Source organism: Heptranchias perlo, chromosome 4 (genome assembly GCF_035084215.1).
Source record: "Heptranchias perlo isolate sHepPer1 chromosome 4, sHepPer1.hap1, whole genome shotgun sequence".
NCBI classification, from domain to species: Eukaryota; Metazoa; Chordata; class Chondrichthyes; order Hexanchiformes; family Hexanchidae; genus Heptranchias; species Heptranchias perlo.
This window is the reverse complement of record NC_090328.1, coordinates 33066261-33082945: the sequence shown is the minus strand read 5'-3', so window position 1 is coordinate 33082945 and position 16685 is coordinate 33066261. Positions and strand designations below refer to the sequence as shown.

At 36.8% G+C, this 16685-nt stretch overlaps 1 protein-coding gene across 6 annotated transcripts in view; it reads left to right on the top strand.

Moving 5' to 3' along the window:
* tnpo1 (transportin 1) overlaps positions 1 to 14080 on the top strand; it is a 156133-nt gene extending 142053 nt beyond the window's left edge. For 3 of the 6 annotated variants that reach the window (XM_067982738.1, XM_067982733.1, XM_067982737.1), the window contains exons 21-25: positions 1377 to 1452; positions 2583 to 2682; positions 6188 to 6262; positions 7080 to 7218; positions 7304 to 14080. In XM_067982738.1, the coding sequence (XP_067838839.1) occupies positions 1377 to 1452; positions 2583 to 2682; positions 6188 to 6262; positions 7080 to 7187 (359 nt within the window). In that variant the 3' untranslated portion in view covers positions 7188 to 7218; positions 7304 to 14080. Of the gene's footprint in view, positions 1 to 1376; positions 1453 to 2582; positions 2683 to 6187; positions 6263 to 7079; positions 7219 to 7284 lie in introns of those variants that run through there. The other 3 variants (XM_067982735.1, XM_067982734.1, XR_010962655.1) reach the window with 3 other exon arrangements.
* Positions 14081 to 16685: the final 2605 nt, after the last annotated feature.

The window sequence follows — 16685 nt, the reverse complement described above, 5'->3', positions numbered from 1 at the left end:
TTATTTTTGAATGAACATTCATCTGCTTTTCTGCATGTCTCATCAGATTGTTCATGAATGCTTGTTTTAATGAGAATGTTGCATAGTTTGTGTCTCTTGAACATAGGTTTCCCTCCTCTGCTTTATATGAATCTGCTGGATTTTTGTAGCGTCCTTATAGTTAGCTTGGAGTAATCCTTAAATCATTACTTTTTCTTTCTGAATGATAACTTTTCGTGAGCTTAAAGGGGAACACTTCTAAAACACTTTGTCCATTTCCATGTTTTATGTAGTCTGAATTTTGGAATTATCTAAGTGGATATTACAAAGCCTTTTGAAAAGAACGCAAGAGCTATTTGAATTGTAGAAAGAACTTGTACTTTCAAATGTTTTTGCTGCTTTGAGGAAAATTGTTAATTCTTTCATCAGTAAACAATAGATTGCATTGTAGTCTATACAGCTATTTTAAAGATTTTTAAAACTTATTCCCTTCCATTTCAGAGCTCGCAATTTATTTGTAAAAATGTTCCTTATTAATTACTAACCTAATGTAGCAAATGCAATAATTGTAATCCGTGCTAATTTTATTATTTCTGATGACGGATAAAATGACTGTGCATTGTAATATCAGAAGTTCACAATTATGTGCTCATTGTTGCTGAAATAGCAATGAGTAAGTGCTTCAGTATTTTCCCTACTTAGCTCAGGTTGAGTATAGTGTACATTAGCATGAAAAACAAGAGCGAGAATTGGGGGCTTGGGGAGATGTTATAGTGTCACTTTTACATTGACAGTGATTTTGAGTGTGTATTAATGTAAAAGTAACAGTGGATGTAGGAGACACTGAGGCCCTGATATGTAAGACCCCCTTCTAGGAAGCTGTTTCATACTGGTTTGAGTTTGCAGAGTGCAGTATAACTCCAACTTCATAGCAAAGAGAGCTTGAAAGAAAGTTGCCAGTAACATTAAAACAAAATTCTGAATGATAAAGCTGTAATTTGCATACATTCAAAGAAAACTATTTGCCAAAATGGCTTATCAATCGGGTGTGGGAGGTTAAGTCTGATATTTTAGGTGGGCACGTTTTGTTCAGTTGGGGGGTTAGTTTAAAATTCAAGTGTTTTGAGAGTGTTCCCTCTTTTAATGTGTTTGAGTTTTTTGATTTATTTTACTTTTCTTTTAAAGATTGCACCATAACTTCTGCCTCCCTTCACTGGGTGGTAGTTAATCTAATAATCAACACAAAAAGATGATCTTAATTTTGTTATCATACACAGATTCTGTTGATTTCTGTTTCTGAGTTATTTGTTGTTTTTTCTTTATTTTTCTCCTCCCCCTCATTTGCTCATGTCTTGGTTGGCGTTTGGTGGTGTATAACCGTGATTGCGTTACCGTAGCAATAACAATTGGTCGTCTTGGTTACGTTTGTCCTCAAGAGGTGGCCCCCATGCTACAGCAGTTTATAAGACCCTGGTGTGTATTATTCAATCTTTATTTAATTCATTTTCCTCTTCACTCTTTCTCTATCTCTTTCTCACTTATAGCAATAGTTTTCAGTTGATTACAAATTCACAATCCTTAACCATTGCCAACCATGTGACTAATCTTGTCCTATCAGGTTTGTGATTTTTCAGTAGCACCGTCATGTGTATATTATTATTTTATGTTGTGGCTAACAATTAACTGATGCATGGGATAAGATTGTCACATGCTTGCTGTGTTGAGAAGCTTGATTATGAACTTAAAAGCATTAAAGAAATTTCCACCAGAATGATAAATTGCATGCAGAAATCTTTTTTTTAAAAAAGTAATAGAAATACAGAATTTTAAAACTCAGTTGGCTATGAGAAATGTGTTAAGTTCTGAAATTATTAATTTTTAAGGTCAAACACTTTGCTTGCAAACTGTGGAAGTCTTTTGTTGTATTATAAAATATAATACAGCTTGTATGAATACCAGCTTGTGTTCCACCTTGTCGTATATTCAGTCATTTGTCTTTCACATGCTGCTTCTTAAAATTGAATGGCTAAAGTAAATCTTATATTACTGAAAAACTGATAGTTCTGACAAAGGATGGCATTGTTGCAATGATGGGTTAATTGAAGTATACTTTAAAGTGGTCTTTGTTTTAAAGTGTTTGATGGAATAATCAAGTCACACAGAACACATGTATGAAGACCTTAATCCCAATAACTTGAAGTCTGCTCAATTTTGAGTTTGGTGGTGAATATTAATTGACTTTGAGTAATACTTGGTTATGCATAAACTTAAAAATAAAAATGGGAACAATTGCAACAATTTTGTAAAACTAAAAGAATTGTAATTTCATTGATTTAGTGTTTATAGAAAAGTTTGAGATACCATGTTATTGATGGGCACAAAACATATTAAATTGTCCTGTTTAAGTGAAAACGTAAACTTTAATTGTGTTACTGCTGCCAGATTTGCAAAGCAGGCAGATCTAACAGCCAAATTAACTGCAACATATATATTCCATTAAATACTATGAATAGATTTGTTGTGTGCAGTGTCTTAGTGGATTAAAACCAGCCTCTGTACATAACCCCTGTTTATACATGACCTTTTTTAACACTATTGAACAGGTGTACATCCCTACGAAACATAAGGGATAATGAAGAGAAAGATTCTGCTTTCCGTGGCATTTGCAGTATGATTGGTGTCAATCCAGGAGGAGTTGTACAGGTGATATGTTATGAGACTAGTAAATTTGATAACTTTTAAGTAATGACATTTGTGATGAAGTGATTTAAAATTGCTCCCATTGCATTTGAAATCCTGAAACCATGGCTCCTTCCTTGAACAAAAGAAAGTGGAATGCTGCCTAAAATCTCCAGTATAAATGTAGCACAAACCCTGCTTTGTAAAATGTGTGAAGATTCAAAGTTTTCATTATATTTTGCCAGCAATTTCTTGAATGTTACCTTAGAGCTGATGAAACATGAATGTAGTTTAACATTGTTTCGCTTAAAGCTGCAGTGTCCTTTAGTTTCTGTAGAAAAGTCTTTTCTGTGTCTCTGGAGAACTATTTCCCTCTTGCATGGAAGGTACTTAACTGGCAGCCTAGCATGTCCAGGGACCTTCACCCAACCTGAAGTGTTGGGTTCTTATTGGCCTGAGACTCAGCAAAATTGTTCTTTTCATTCAAGATCTTTCAATAAAAACGTTAGTGAAACAGGGAGAGTATATTGCCTTAATTGTAAAAAAAAAAGCTCTAAAGTTGCATTTTTAAACTGTTGGATTTAAGTGTTTGAAACAGCTTTGTGGCAGTAACTGCATAGAATTACTACCAAGCTGGTTATGTCCATTTTTCACTAGATAGCTTTGAGCTTGATGCAGGTGGTAATTAACCCATCCAATCCAAGGTAAGTGAAAATCGAAATATGCTACCCTAATGAGCAGAAATTAATCACCTGACCTTTTCAAATAAAGTGCTTTACTGCAGTAGTGGAGGCAATAGGTAGAAAATGTGACAAACTGGACAAGACAGTGTCTCCGTAAGATGGAACTTTACTGGTTGCACAAAATGAAGTATACGTTCTTTGATGCTTCAACATTACTGATAGCAGAGGTTTCAGCCAAGCCATCATTGTCAAGAAAATTAATAGGCAGAAGTGTCCAGAAAAACAAAAGAACTGCATGAAAAGCATTGCAAGAATTAACCATCAACACAACAGGAAACTCAATACAACTGTACAGCACAGCAGGGTACTCAAATATCTTGTGGCCTGAAGATGGGACAACATTATCTCAATATCCATCTGCTGCTGAGTTCAGTAAGTGATCTAAACAATACTGTCATCTGTCTTTTATAGTTACAAATAAGTAATATCAGCATAACAGTACTCAACCTTCTAATCTACATGACAGTAATATTTGACAGGGTATTTTAAGTGCTCAGATATAATGTGTATCTATAGTTATTTGCTTTGCTTGCAATAAGTGTGAAAGAAGGCTCCTAACAGTCTTATTACAGTCAAAAGTTGAATACTGAACACTGTCTTCTATGTTTCCACAGATAACACCCATCAGCATTTCCAAGAAAAGTGTATTTAAAGTTGACATATTTTGATTAGTCGCCTCTGTCCCTTCATGCCTCCAAAACCTAGAGTCGAGTGCACTTATGTCGACTGTAAAACCGGAGAGGGAGGACCTAAAGCCACAGCTATCCCTGGATTGCATCGTACAAACTCTAACACTGCACATTGAACACTGGAGGCAGAGCCACAATTTATAGATGCTAACCTGGCAATGCCCCCACCATATACACAGAGCAGACTAAATGAGGCCATTTATCTGCTTCACAGTGCAAAATATTGATACTCTGTAATCCAGCTACATCACAATGCAGAGTGCCATGAATGTAAAACATCCAATTGACAGCGCATGATTTTCAGGCATCCGGGGCAGCCGCTTAGGACAGGTATTAGGTCCCTTGCATATGCTAATGGATGGGCTCAATGCCTGATTTAGGTCCCCTCCGAGAAATGGGGCTGCCCTGAATGGACTCTGGTTTTCCAGGCGTGGATGTGGCCTAGGAACCAGCCTCCACCGAAAAGATGAGCGTAAATTTTTTTTTAAGAAAATAATGTGGAACTAAAAGGAGCAGTAGTGCCCCTCCTAGCCCCGCAGTACTCCTGACAGCTGCAATCGGCCTCCCACCCGCAGTCCCGGAAAGGCAAGTGGCCCGAAATTCATGTGCTTCAATGGGCAAGCTGGCTGTGGAGGCATGACAGGTACTGGCAGCTCACCTAAATTATTTAATTGAGGCCTGAGATCCCTTTTCAAGCAGGCAACGCCAAGAATGGGCTCAGACTAATTTCTACCCCATTAAGTTTTGTTATTTGCAATGATAAATTCAATTTTTAAAATCCAAATTTTGTTCCAAGACCACTCAGAACAATGTAGAAATATAACATTATGCAAGTAGATCTGTTAAGAGTGCTCATACTGGGGGTGTTGCTCAGAAAGCGTTCTTTTTTAAAATTCATTCTTGGGTTGTGGGCATCACTGGTATGGTCAGCATATATTGCCCATTCCTAGTTGCACTTGTGGTGGTGGGTCTTCTTGAACTGTTGCTATCCGTGTGGTGAAGATGCTCCCATGATGCTGTTAGGTTTGGAGTTCAAGGATTTTGATCCAGCAACAATGAAGGAACAGCGATTTTATGTCCAAGTCATGTTGGTGTTGACTTGGAGGTGATGGTGTTCCCATGCAGCTGTTGTCATTGTCTTTCTAGATGATGGAGGTCACTGGTTGGGAGGTGCTGTCAAAACAGGCTTTGGCAAGGTGTTGCAGTGCATCCTGTAGATAGTACACACTAGCCATGGTACACAGGGGGTGATGTTTAGGCTAGTGGATGAAGTGCCGATCAAGCAGATTGCTTTGTCCCAGATGATGTCAAGCTTCTTGAGTGTTATGGAGCTTATTCCATAACACTGCTGACTTGTGCCTTGTAGGTAATGGAGAGGGCTTGCCGAGTCAGGATGTGAGCCATTTGCTGCAGTATACCCAGCCTATGACCTGTGTAGTAGCCACGCATTTATGTGGCTGGTCCAGTTGAGCAAAACTGAATATTATATGAAAATGGGATCGACCAGTAATTAACTTGGTGTATTTAGTCCACTTGTACTAAGTGTTCATTATCGAGTTAAACTCATTTGTGAAAATCCAAAGTGGCGGTAAAACTGTCAAAAGAAACTTTAATGCCAAAAGTGCTATTTTCTGCCTGGAAATAATTCACCATTAAAATTACAACAGTGCCCAGTATTTTCAGTAGTAGTAATTGAAGTCAGGAAATATGTAGCTTGTATGCAAATAATACAGACCTCTGCGTTGGTTCCGCAGCATTCTGATGGCCAGAAACCATCTGAGGTTAAATTGTGGTTTTGGTGCTGTGCATCTGCAAAACCACTTGGTTCCTTATTTTGTGTTTCTACTTAGATCCTGTTTGAAATGTGCTTTTATTTGTTTAGGTCTGTCAGTAACATCAGTGTTATTTAACCTATCTATCTCGAGGGTAACTTTTTTTTTAAAAGTGCAAAAACTTTAAGACAAAAATTTGAATATTGATCTCCAGATAGCTGTTTGCTTTCTTTTAGTACCTCTTTTGACACTGCATACAAGTTTGCTTGCTTTTTTAAAGTTTCGTATCAGAATTGTTCAAATAATGACTTTTTTTTTCTTCCAGGACTTCATTTTTTTCTGTGATGCAGTTGCATCTTGGATTAGTCCAAAAGATGACCTTCGAGATATGTTCTACAAGGTAACAAGTTTCTTTCAGTTTTGTTCTTTGAAATTGCTTGTTTTGGTGGCTTTTAGAAGAAGGGAATAAAGATAGGAGTGATGAGCATTTCATTTTTTTAAATGTCTGAAATTCCTTGATGTCTTAATATTACATTTGTTTTTTTGTTTCAATGTACAAGAAAGCTGACAGTCACTGAGGAGAAATTGTTTTTTAAAAAAGTTTTCTCATTGGCTTAAAAATCAATTTTAACATCAGATTTTTCAGCCAGAGGAGCTTACCCTAAAAGCTTATAGATGCAGTCAGGGCAGTCTTTAACATAACCATGTGAAAACCAGTTGGAGCTTGCCGTGGACAAGTAAAGTTGATCGCACAGCTGGACGTTGTCCAGATGAGTAAACTTGCCTGTGCTTCTTGATTGGTTAATAGAATTTTTGTGTGGTGTTCACAGCTTTCTGAAAGTGTCAGTTTCAGTCCAGCAGGTTCTCAGGCAATGATCTTGTATGTACTTCTTTTACAAATGTTCAGTATCTCCTCCTATGACCATAGGTAAAGTGAAGCAATGGGAGAAAGTTATGAAAAACAAAGCTATAATTATATTTGAATTGGCGCTGTGTAAGAGGAAAATCCTTAGATTATTTTAAAGTTTAAGCTCATCACTGATGTGTAAACATGTTGATTTATAGTACATTTTAACTATTTAATAACTGAAGATTATTTAATTAATTGGGGAATGCTCACAAAATTTCTTGATTATACAATGCATATTTCTCAGTTACTGAAATTGGTAATGCATATTTTAAACCTGTTAGCTCAAAATGTTTGTATTTAATTTCAGATCCTTCATGGTTTTAAAAATCAAATTGGGGATGAGAATTGGAGCCGTTTTTCAGACCAGTTCCCACCTCCCTTGAAGGAACGCCTTGCAGCGTATTATGGAGTCTAGCTGTGTACGCTGTTGTCAACCCATATTCGTGGTAATTTCTGAGTGTTTTGCTTTGAATAGGATCTGCTGTTCTTGTTTGTCTAAAATGTAAAAACAGTTTTCTTTTGTCTCTACAGGTCTTTCAAGCTGGGAAGTCCATAGGGAGCCTCTGCACCCAGGGGAAAAGTTACCCTTTACGGGGGGGGGAAGGGTAAACCAGTGGGACATATAGTACAATCCCAACCCTACTGGGACGGGTGGGAGGGAGGTGTTTAGCCGTCGCACTGTTCAGTCGACATTGGGGAAAGTTGAACCCCTGAAGCCTTTTTCGATGGACATTTGTCTCTTCTTTTTAGAGCTTTACACCAGAAGAGAAGAAACAAAGGAAGACATCTGACCCAAAAACATCATGTTTCTGACTAAGGGAAAATGCAACAAATGCAGGAATGTAGGCTTCAAAAGTGGGTTTAAGTGCAGAGAGAAAATCATAATCATTAGGTTAAAAGTTGGCAGCCAGAGACATGGGGGTTTTACATACAGACTAAGGCTGAAGGTAAGAATTAAGAAAACACTCGGGGATTAATAGGTATTTGCATGAATTTAGGAGAGCTACAAAATGACAAAATGTTAGTGCAATTCAAAAGTGCAGCTTGTTTCCAAGATTAATAGCAAACACCTAAGTAAAATCATAGACATTAAGACATGAGTTTGTGATTAAATAACAATATCAGTCATATAATGAATGACTAACTATTGGTAACAAGGCTAAGCAGCTCGGGAAACCCTAAATAGCTTATTTTTTCACTGAGTGGTATGTGCATATTGGTTAAAGTTTGACTTTTCTTCCTTTAGTTTTGCATTTAAAAAACACACAAGATAGTATAAGTAATTGGGTTGTAATGCCAGTGTTCAGATTTTTTTTTTCTCAACTAAGAACTACAGTAAATTTTTGTAGCGTAAATGTTCGATTTAAGGTACAGGCATGTAATTTGGTTCACTGTGGTTAACAGTAAGGTTGCTTTGTTTAGTGGGACATTGAGCTAGCATGCGTGCATCATAGAGAGTGGAAATGGTAAGGTTTCTTTCCCACTAGAATTTTTTTTAGTGTTGCAGCTCAACAATATTACTAAATAGACTTTCTGTGTAAAATACCCCGAGGTTTTTCATATAGGATTTTAATTTCTGTTAAGGTTATTCATAGGTATAACCAGTTTGTAAGGATTTGAAATATCTTTAGGATCCACTAGGGTTAAGATTGTTATTGTATTGTGTGTAACCTGCACAATGTGGAAAGCAGAAGTCTCCATGCAAATTTGTTGCCTCTGTGCTGTCAATGTGATGTGCTTTCTGCATGGTTATATACTATTGAAATTAATAGAACCTCCAGGCATAAAAGAATTATGTAGTAGGACAATTGAGGGCTGCATAATTGGATGGCACGTAAGGACAATTGTACAAGTGTAAGAGACAGGTTTGCTTTATTTAGTGTTTTTAATCAGACTTAATTGGTAATATTTTTGTTCAAAGCATGATCTCATGAGATGCTTATTGTCCTGTACTGAGTCTTAAGCAGGATAGATCAAAATTTCAATCTGGAATATATGAAACAAAAATTGGCACATTGGTGGCCCTTTGTGCCATAAAAGCTGCAGGAGTACAAAATGGAATGGATCCGTTTCCTTTAATTTGTTCCACTTTATGTTGCTTTCTATACTCCTTTGTGTAAATAAATCCTTTTACATTGAATTCTGCCCCTTCCCCCTAATGTGTATTTTGTTGTAAATCTTTTTTTTTATTTTTTTATTAGTATGTACTGTGAATGTGGAAAACAAAACAAACTGGTACACTTGACCGTTGTTATGCGTGAGTCTTTTATAATACATTGACTGCCTGATAATTATCCCATGATGGTTAGATTTTTTTTTTCGATGGGGACATGCCCTCCCCCAGGGAAAACAGCAACTCTGCTGGTCAGAGTGTGGAGCGCAGCACTACTTTTGGAGGCTGCAAGTCTAGATTAAAATATCCAGCAAATAATTTTAAGTACTTCAAAAGCCATGAGAGCTTTTTATATTCCTAGGTTTCCCTCCATTACATATTTCCCTACACAAAAAAGGGAGAAAAAGCTGAGTGTTTGGCTGATTTTTGCTGCTTGCTTTTTAAGTTTTGTGTGCGATGAATGGGATAACTAATGCACTGAAAACACAAGCTTTGTGTGCATGAGGGAGATTGCGGCATGGAATTCTATAGCCACATTTTGTTTTGCAATGCATTTGTGGATTTTCATTTTTTTCTTTTACTTTGCATGAAAGAATGCAGTTTATACATTCCTTAACTTTGCACAGCTTGGAAAGTGCGATTGGACAGATTTAGTTTGTTTCATAACTACTGCATATTATATATGAACCATGTAATATGCTAGTTAACTGAGCTCTTCACTAAATAAAGGTCCCATCAACTTGCATGGCCCTTTTCTATATGTGCAACATTCATAAACTTGCATGCAATGTACTTTCATTAATTGCTAAGACATAAATGATTAGAAAAAAAACAGTTTGCTCAGGTTAGTAGAAAACAACTCCATGGCTGCTGCTAGAAGCTGTTCGTATTGTGAAGAGAAATGTATTTGCATGTTCTTCATAGGTTTAAACCAAAAGAAATGTCTGTGCTCACTACCTTCAGTTGATTCCAAAATGTGCTTAACTTGCTTCTCATATAAAAGGGCATTTTCTTCAAGTCAGATATTGCCTAACCAGGAATACAATATTTCAGACTTAAGTTTTTTCTCACTTTGAAAATAACTAACAGAACAACCCCTCCCACCCCCACACCGTTACCTGGATTTAAATCTCTGCAGTGTTCAGGTGTAAGGAATACAAGTTACAGTATTACAACAGGTTGGACAGAATTATAAATTTACTTAATTCCCTGGGATGGAGGGTTTTTTTTGGGGAGGAGGCGAGAAAGAGCAAAGATTAGATTCTTCTGTAAAGAATTAGAAAGCTTGGGTGTATGAGTTTCTTGGCTTTAATTCCAGGCTCTCTGACCAGTCATTTTGCTGAAGAAAACACTAATATTGCAGTAATGTGGCTGTTGGACTGTCAGGAGTAGCTTTATTACTGTGATATTAACCATACCTACTAAAATAAAATTAAGTATTAAACATTTTTGCTTGCCGTCCTCCCTTTTATCCCTATTCTTTCAATTTTTTTATTTTATCTATTTCTACCCAATATACCCTATTCTAAGTGGTTTTGTATAAAAATTGCTTTTACTTACTTTTATTTCTCAATCTCCCAATCCCACCATCTATTTTAGAAATTGGAGAAACATTGAAAAGTTAATTCCAAAGGCCTATAAGTATAAAAATGTGAAGTTACCAGGTCAGTCTTCAATATTACTTTGCTGCATCAGTGACCCACAAGCAGCAGGATGAATTTTCATCTAGGAATGTGCTTCGATGAGATAAACAGTCCTTGCATAACAATGAGATGAGATCAATTTTGCTTGGACAGCCAAGCAGAAATGCTCACTGGTCACCCTTTTACATCCATTCTTCTAGCAGTGTTCAGGTTTGAATTGCTATAAATTTATCAAATCTATATGCAGTATTTTAAATGTTAAGACTGACTGAAGTTTCATTTGATGGGTCAGGCTTGGGCTGGTGTATTTTGAAGGCTGGGAGTAGAAGCCTGGTAATCTGGTTTAATCCCAAAAAATAATACCATAAGAGTTCATTTTCTTTGGTAAACATATCTATTTCCCCATCAAATAACTGTGGGCGGACTCAACAGTCTGAAGTTTGATACTTTATTTGTATTTGTCCCATATGATCCCTTGATCTACATGTCTGTAAACTGCAATTGTATTTACATAGAACTTCTACATTATTGGTTTATAAACTCTTAAATTATAGTTGTTTCCAGCATATTCATTGAAAAGGTTGTGATGAATGCCGAGTAATCATAATTCAGTCCTCCAAAGAATAACTGCAGTAGCAGTGACCTTATATTCATTATCTTCATTTTCAGTTTTTATTGTTTTTTGTTCACTGGCAAACCTGAATTTGTAAATGTACATGATTTTCATAATGGAGACATACAGAAATTGGTACCTTGTGCCTCATTCTGGTGTATGTGTGGAGATAGCAAATTTATTTATTTATTTTTTTGCTTTGATTTATAATTTTCTCTGGTCTCCTGTCCAGTACACAATTTTTTAAAAACCCATGGGGCCCACTTAAGTGAATCGGTCATTTGCCAACCAAACCTATTCAATTGTCTGGGCTGTTCTAAATGATTTTCCATAACTTGAACTAATATTAAAAATGGCAGTGGTATTTTTTCTAAAATTAGATTGTTCTAAACCCACTTTTCAACATTACTCTTGACTGAGCAGTTGATAGAATGTAACCAATGATTTATCAGTGCCTGCTGCTGACATACAAAGCAGGTAATGTAGCAGTAAACCACTTCTCTGAACTGAAGCAGTGTGCACAGGTAGAACATCACAACTGACACATTGGTTATTCAGTCAACTGTGATGTTGCAATGTTTGAAAATTGCAACTGTGGTTCAAAATAATCTCAATTTAACACGCATACATTTTTAATTAATTTTTGAGCAGTGTGAAGATGGGATGTTGAAAACTGCTTTCAGGTAAATATTGTAACTACAGATGGTAACATTTTAACCAAAAGCAAAATACTGCGGATGCTGGAAATCTGAAATAAAAACAGAAAATGCTGGAAATACTCAGCAAGTCAGGCAGCACCTGTGGAGAATGAAACAGAATTAACGTTTCATGTCAATGACCTTTTGAAAGGTCATTGACCTGAAACGTTAACTGTTTGTTTCTCCACAAATGCTGTCTGACTTGCTGAGTATTTCCAGCATTTTCTGTTTAATATTGGTAACATTTTAATTTTCTTATCCAATTAGATAATATGGAGTTATAAAAGGTTTTGTACAGTGAAATTTAATTCACTGAAGCATGCTATTCATTTAAATGGATTCTACTGAGTTCATATAGCCTAAATATTAAAAATTAGAATATTTTAAAAGAAGTATAACTAGTAATGGAGACTGTCAATGAATAAGTATGCAGAAGTTTTTTAATGTTGAATTGCAACCAAACCGTCCCTGATTTTAACCTTGAAAATTGAACATTCATTCATCTTCCCTCCTTGATTTTCAGCCAATTTCTGAAATTCCTGGAGAAACTTAAAAACTGAAAATGAAGAACCCTAATTATCTTTGAACATGTATCAGCAATGCACTGAGCATGACAATTTAGAGATGGGATATGATTCAGAGAATAACCCCAGCCTATTCAAGGGTAGACATGTAAAACACACAAGTTAAATTACATTCAGATTGCTGAGGATGTAGAAATGAACAAAATATGTATTATCAAATTATTTTGCCCCCCCCCATCAAAAAGTTATGAACCTGAATATAAACACTATTAAATATTTTTGCACAAACTAAATGCATCATGGGATATACAGAGCATTTTAGTCGCTCATGGTGTAGATGTACCATATGGTTTTTGAATGTTGGGAGAATGTTGATGGAGTCATGAGAATTAGTCTCATCACATTCCAGTGTTTCTGCCTTTTTGGCATGCTAAAAGCACGGCTTGATTTGTCTGCTCCTCACACTGAATGGAGTGCTGTTAGTGTGCTGTCCTTGCAGAAACGGCCGCTGCTACTGATGTAGTTTTTCTACTTGAATATTTTTATGTTGTAGAAATCTCAGGTCAGCATTTACTGTTTTTATATATGCCTTTTACCTTCCCTTCCTGTTTGAGCTTCCCTCTTTTGAAGGGTTCTAACAGTGCATTATTTAGCAATTAAAGTTGCTTCAGGTCGATCTCCATTGACACCATTGAGTCTATTCACATGATTTTTCTTTGTCTTTGTCCGGAATTGGTCATAGCCTGAAATGAAATTTCATGTGAAATGTTCTCTTAAACATTTTCCACGTGATCCATTCTGCTCTATAGGTGGTACAAGAATGCAGAAGCTTCCAACTTGATTATCTACTAAGTAGAAGTCCACAGCCATTGGCCATTACAGACTTTGTTTAAAAACTGCATAAAGATTCAGTTTTAATTTGCGGTTTTAGCATTGAACTTTTGTCTGTCAGTATCTCAAGATGAACTGTGTATTATCTCATTGTAATTGGGACCTATGTAGAATGATACTGGTCTACCCTGTGGATAATCTGTCATTTATTAGAGTGGAATGTGACAATTGTCATGAAATACTGTACTGTAATTGTCCGTGATATCTTAAAGATTTATTAAAGTGACTTCTCCAATTGTTGAATACAAATGCAGCGACAGCTTAATGGCATTTTCTGTCTCCACTCCTGCAAAAACTAACAGCTTGAGATAACAATGGCTTGCTTGAGCTTCAGTGGTCACATTCTGTGTCCTGGGTTAGTTACAGGTATTGACAGTCTTGTAGCATGACTATCATGGTTAGTTGTAGGAATTGTGGAAGGTATCTGCATTTATGCATGGGTTTTTTCCAGATTTAATGACCAAAGGATTCTTAAAGGAGCTTCACACACGAGTAAGGTGGTGTTAGAATTTACCCTTCAAAACCTCTCCTGCAACCTCAAGCTGTATGAACATAAGCAACATTTCTTGGAAGTCTGCTTCTGTGTAAACTTGACAAAACTTCATTTTAAATAGAAACATGGTTTTAATTTTTGATAAGCTGCTGAATTTTGAAGAAAGTTTTTGGGGCCACCAAATATTTTGGATCATGCAGAGAATATATATTGTATTGATCTTATGTAGTAATTTTTGTATTGATGTTAGTTTGTATATTGTAGTGAACTAGTAGATGTTAATGTTAACCACTGCTAGGAAATGTATGTTCAAAATAAATCATTTAAAGATAATTGTTGGATTCTGACTTTTATCTGGGACATTCTAGAAATGCAAAGTCATTCAGTGAAATCTACTTTTAAATTAGCCCAACTGCCGAGCTCTTCTTCCCTGTCCCGTCTCCCCCCCCCCCCCCCCCCCCCAAAAAAAAAAGTCCTGGATGGTTCAGTGGGTAGATGCACCATGTTCCGCACTGGAAGGTCAGAGCTCCTGACTACTGTACAAGTTGACTCTGACAAGTTGACTGAGATCGGTATCCAAGAGACAGGATATCGATGCTGCTCAGATGCTTGACAGCTGGATGGAAATGGGTTCACTGAATAGCAAAATACATAATTTCCACTTGGCAGACCTGATGAGGCAGGTTTCCATCGGGCAGCCAGTGCACCATGTAAAGTGAGAATATCTCCTCCAAGATGTGACTTTCAATCAACAATGTTTGTAGAGGGGTTATAAAATATTATTCTCTTTACCATTCCATTATAGTTACTTAAATCACAACAGTTTAACATGCATATAGCAATTCAGATACAGAACTTAAAAGATTTAAGATGGGCATTGGAAATGCTGGTACATTTCAGAATAAATTTGTGATTGAAATTCATAATTTGCCTATTAAAAGAAAGCTGCTGTGGATTTTTGATACCATTTTAAGAACTTAAGAACATAGCAATAGGAGTAGGCTATATGGCCCCTCAAGCCTGCTCCGCCATTCAATCAGATCTACCTCAACTCCACTTTCCCGCCCTATCTCCATATTCCTTGATTCCCTTAGTGTCCAAATATCCATCGATCTCAGTCTGAATATACTCAACAACTGAACATCCACAGCCCTCTGGGGTAGAGAATTCCAAAGATGAATTGGAACCATGTCACAGTTTATAAAGCAACACTTTCCTATTCATTTATATGGCAAACACCCTTGCATCTCAATTCATTTCTATAATTTACTTATGTTCGTATATTTGAACAGCCCAAAGTCAATGGAAAAGTCATGGGGATTTGGTCATGGTCCCTTTTAGTATATCTTGGACTTGCTTTGTGTTTGGTATATGCTTTGTTTATGTATGCTCGACGTATATATTTTATGATGTGCTGTAGTTATTAGCAAGTAGTCTGGCTCCTTCAGTTTGTATGAGTATTTTGAAACTAAAGTTTTTTTGTTGAATACTGGTTGCTTGAGAAATGGCCTCAATTATAGTGCAGGTTGGTTTCTATTGTGGTGGGATTCACTTCAAAACTTCACATGGGCAAACATTTATGTGCAATTATTTTAAAGTTGCAAACTGACTCTTCTGGTTAGGGAATGTCCATTTAAGTCAGCAGAGCAGTTTTGCTTTGTCAATCAGCGCATCAGTGGCCAAAAACATGCATTGGAGATAGTCAAGCATAGACTAGCTATGAAGCCACCTATTTTCATGCCTTCAGAGCTGCTTTAGAATATAGGACAGAGTAAGACTCTCGACTTTAGACCCTGCTGTAACATTGTGAGCCATTTCAACACTAACCACAATTCTCCCTGCTTCTCTCCACATTCCTTAGTGCCTTACCTCTCTATGCATCTATCTCCTTTCAGACACTTCAATTAACTTTGCATTTGTGGCCTTCTGGAGCAGTGTGCTCCCCCATTCAACATTTTGTGTGAAGTTTTTCCCTTAGCTTGAATTCTAAAATTATGTTCCCTTATGCTAGTTTCCCCTACTAGAGGAAGAGTCATTCCCCATCTACCCTGTCAATTCTCAGATCATCCCCAATCTTGTATCTAGGGAATAAAAGACAAGTTTATGCAATCTCTTGTCATGCTTGGGCAGAACAGGTGACCTTAGACCAATAGTTCCCAAAGCTTTCAGCCACTGAGGGTTTTCCTCACCTCATGTCTGGGTCTGTTGTAGACTAATTGATTGGGATTGATTACCATGATTAGTTAACAACTCCATTATTGTATCATGAAACTACCTGGATGGTAGAAGGTGAACTAGTTGACCTTTGTTTTATTTCATCTAGCAATTCCAATGTTCCTATGTCATAGCTCAGTCTCTTTGTTCTTTTAGCCATTACTAGAAATGATACCTGGACTCCAAGGGTTAAATTACGAGCAGAAATTACACAAACTAGGGTTGTATTCCCTGGAATTTAGAAGATTAAGGGGTGATTTGATCGAAGTTTTCAAGATATTAAGGGGAACTGATAGGTTAGATAGAAAGAAACTATTTCTGTTGGTTGGGGAGTCTAGGACTAGGGGATATAGCCTAAAAATTAAAGCCAGGACTTTCAGGAGTGAAGTTAGGAAACACTTCTGCAGTAAAGGGTGGTAGAAGTTTGGAACACTCTTCCACAGACAGCTGTTGGCTCAATTATTAATTTTAAATCAGACTGATAAATTTTTGTCAGCCAAAGTTGTTAAGGGATATGGGGCTACGGTGGGTATATGGAGTTAGGTCAAAGATCAGCCGTGATTTCATTGAATGGCGGATCAGGCTCGAGGAGTTGAATGGCCGCCGACTGTTCCTATTGCTGGTGATGTAAAAGATCTTATGAAGGGCAGCAAGTTCTCCTGGTATCCTGGCCAGTATTCCTACCTCAACCAACACCACCATTAAAAAGATGAGCTGGTCATTC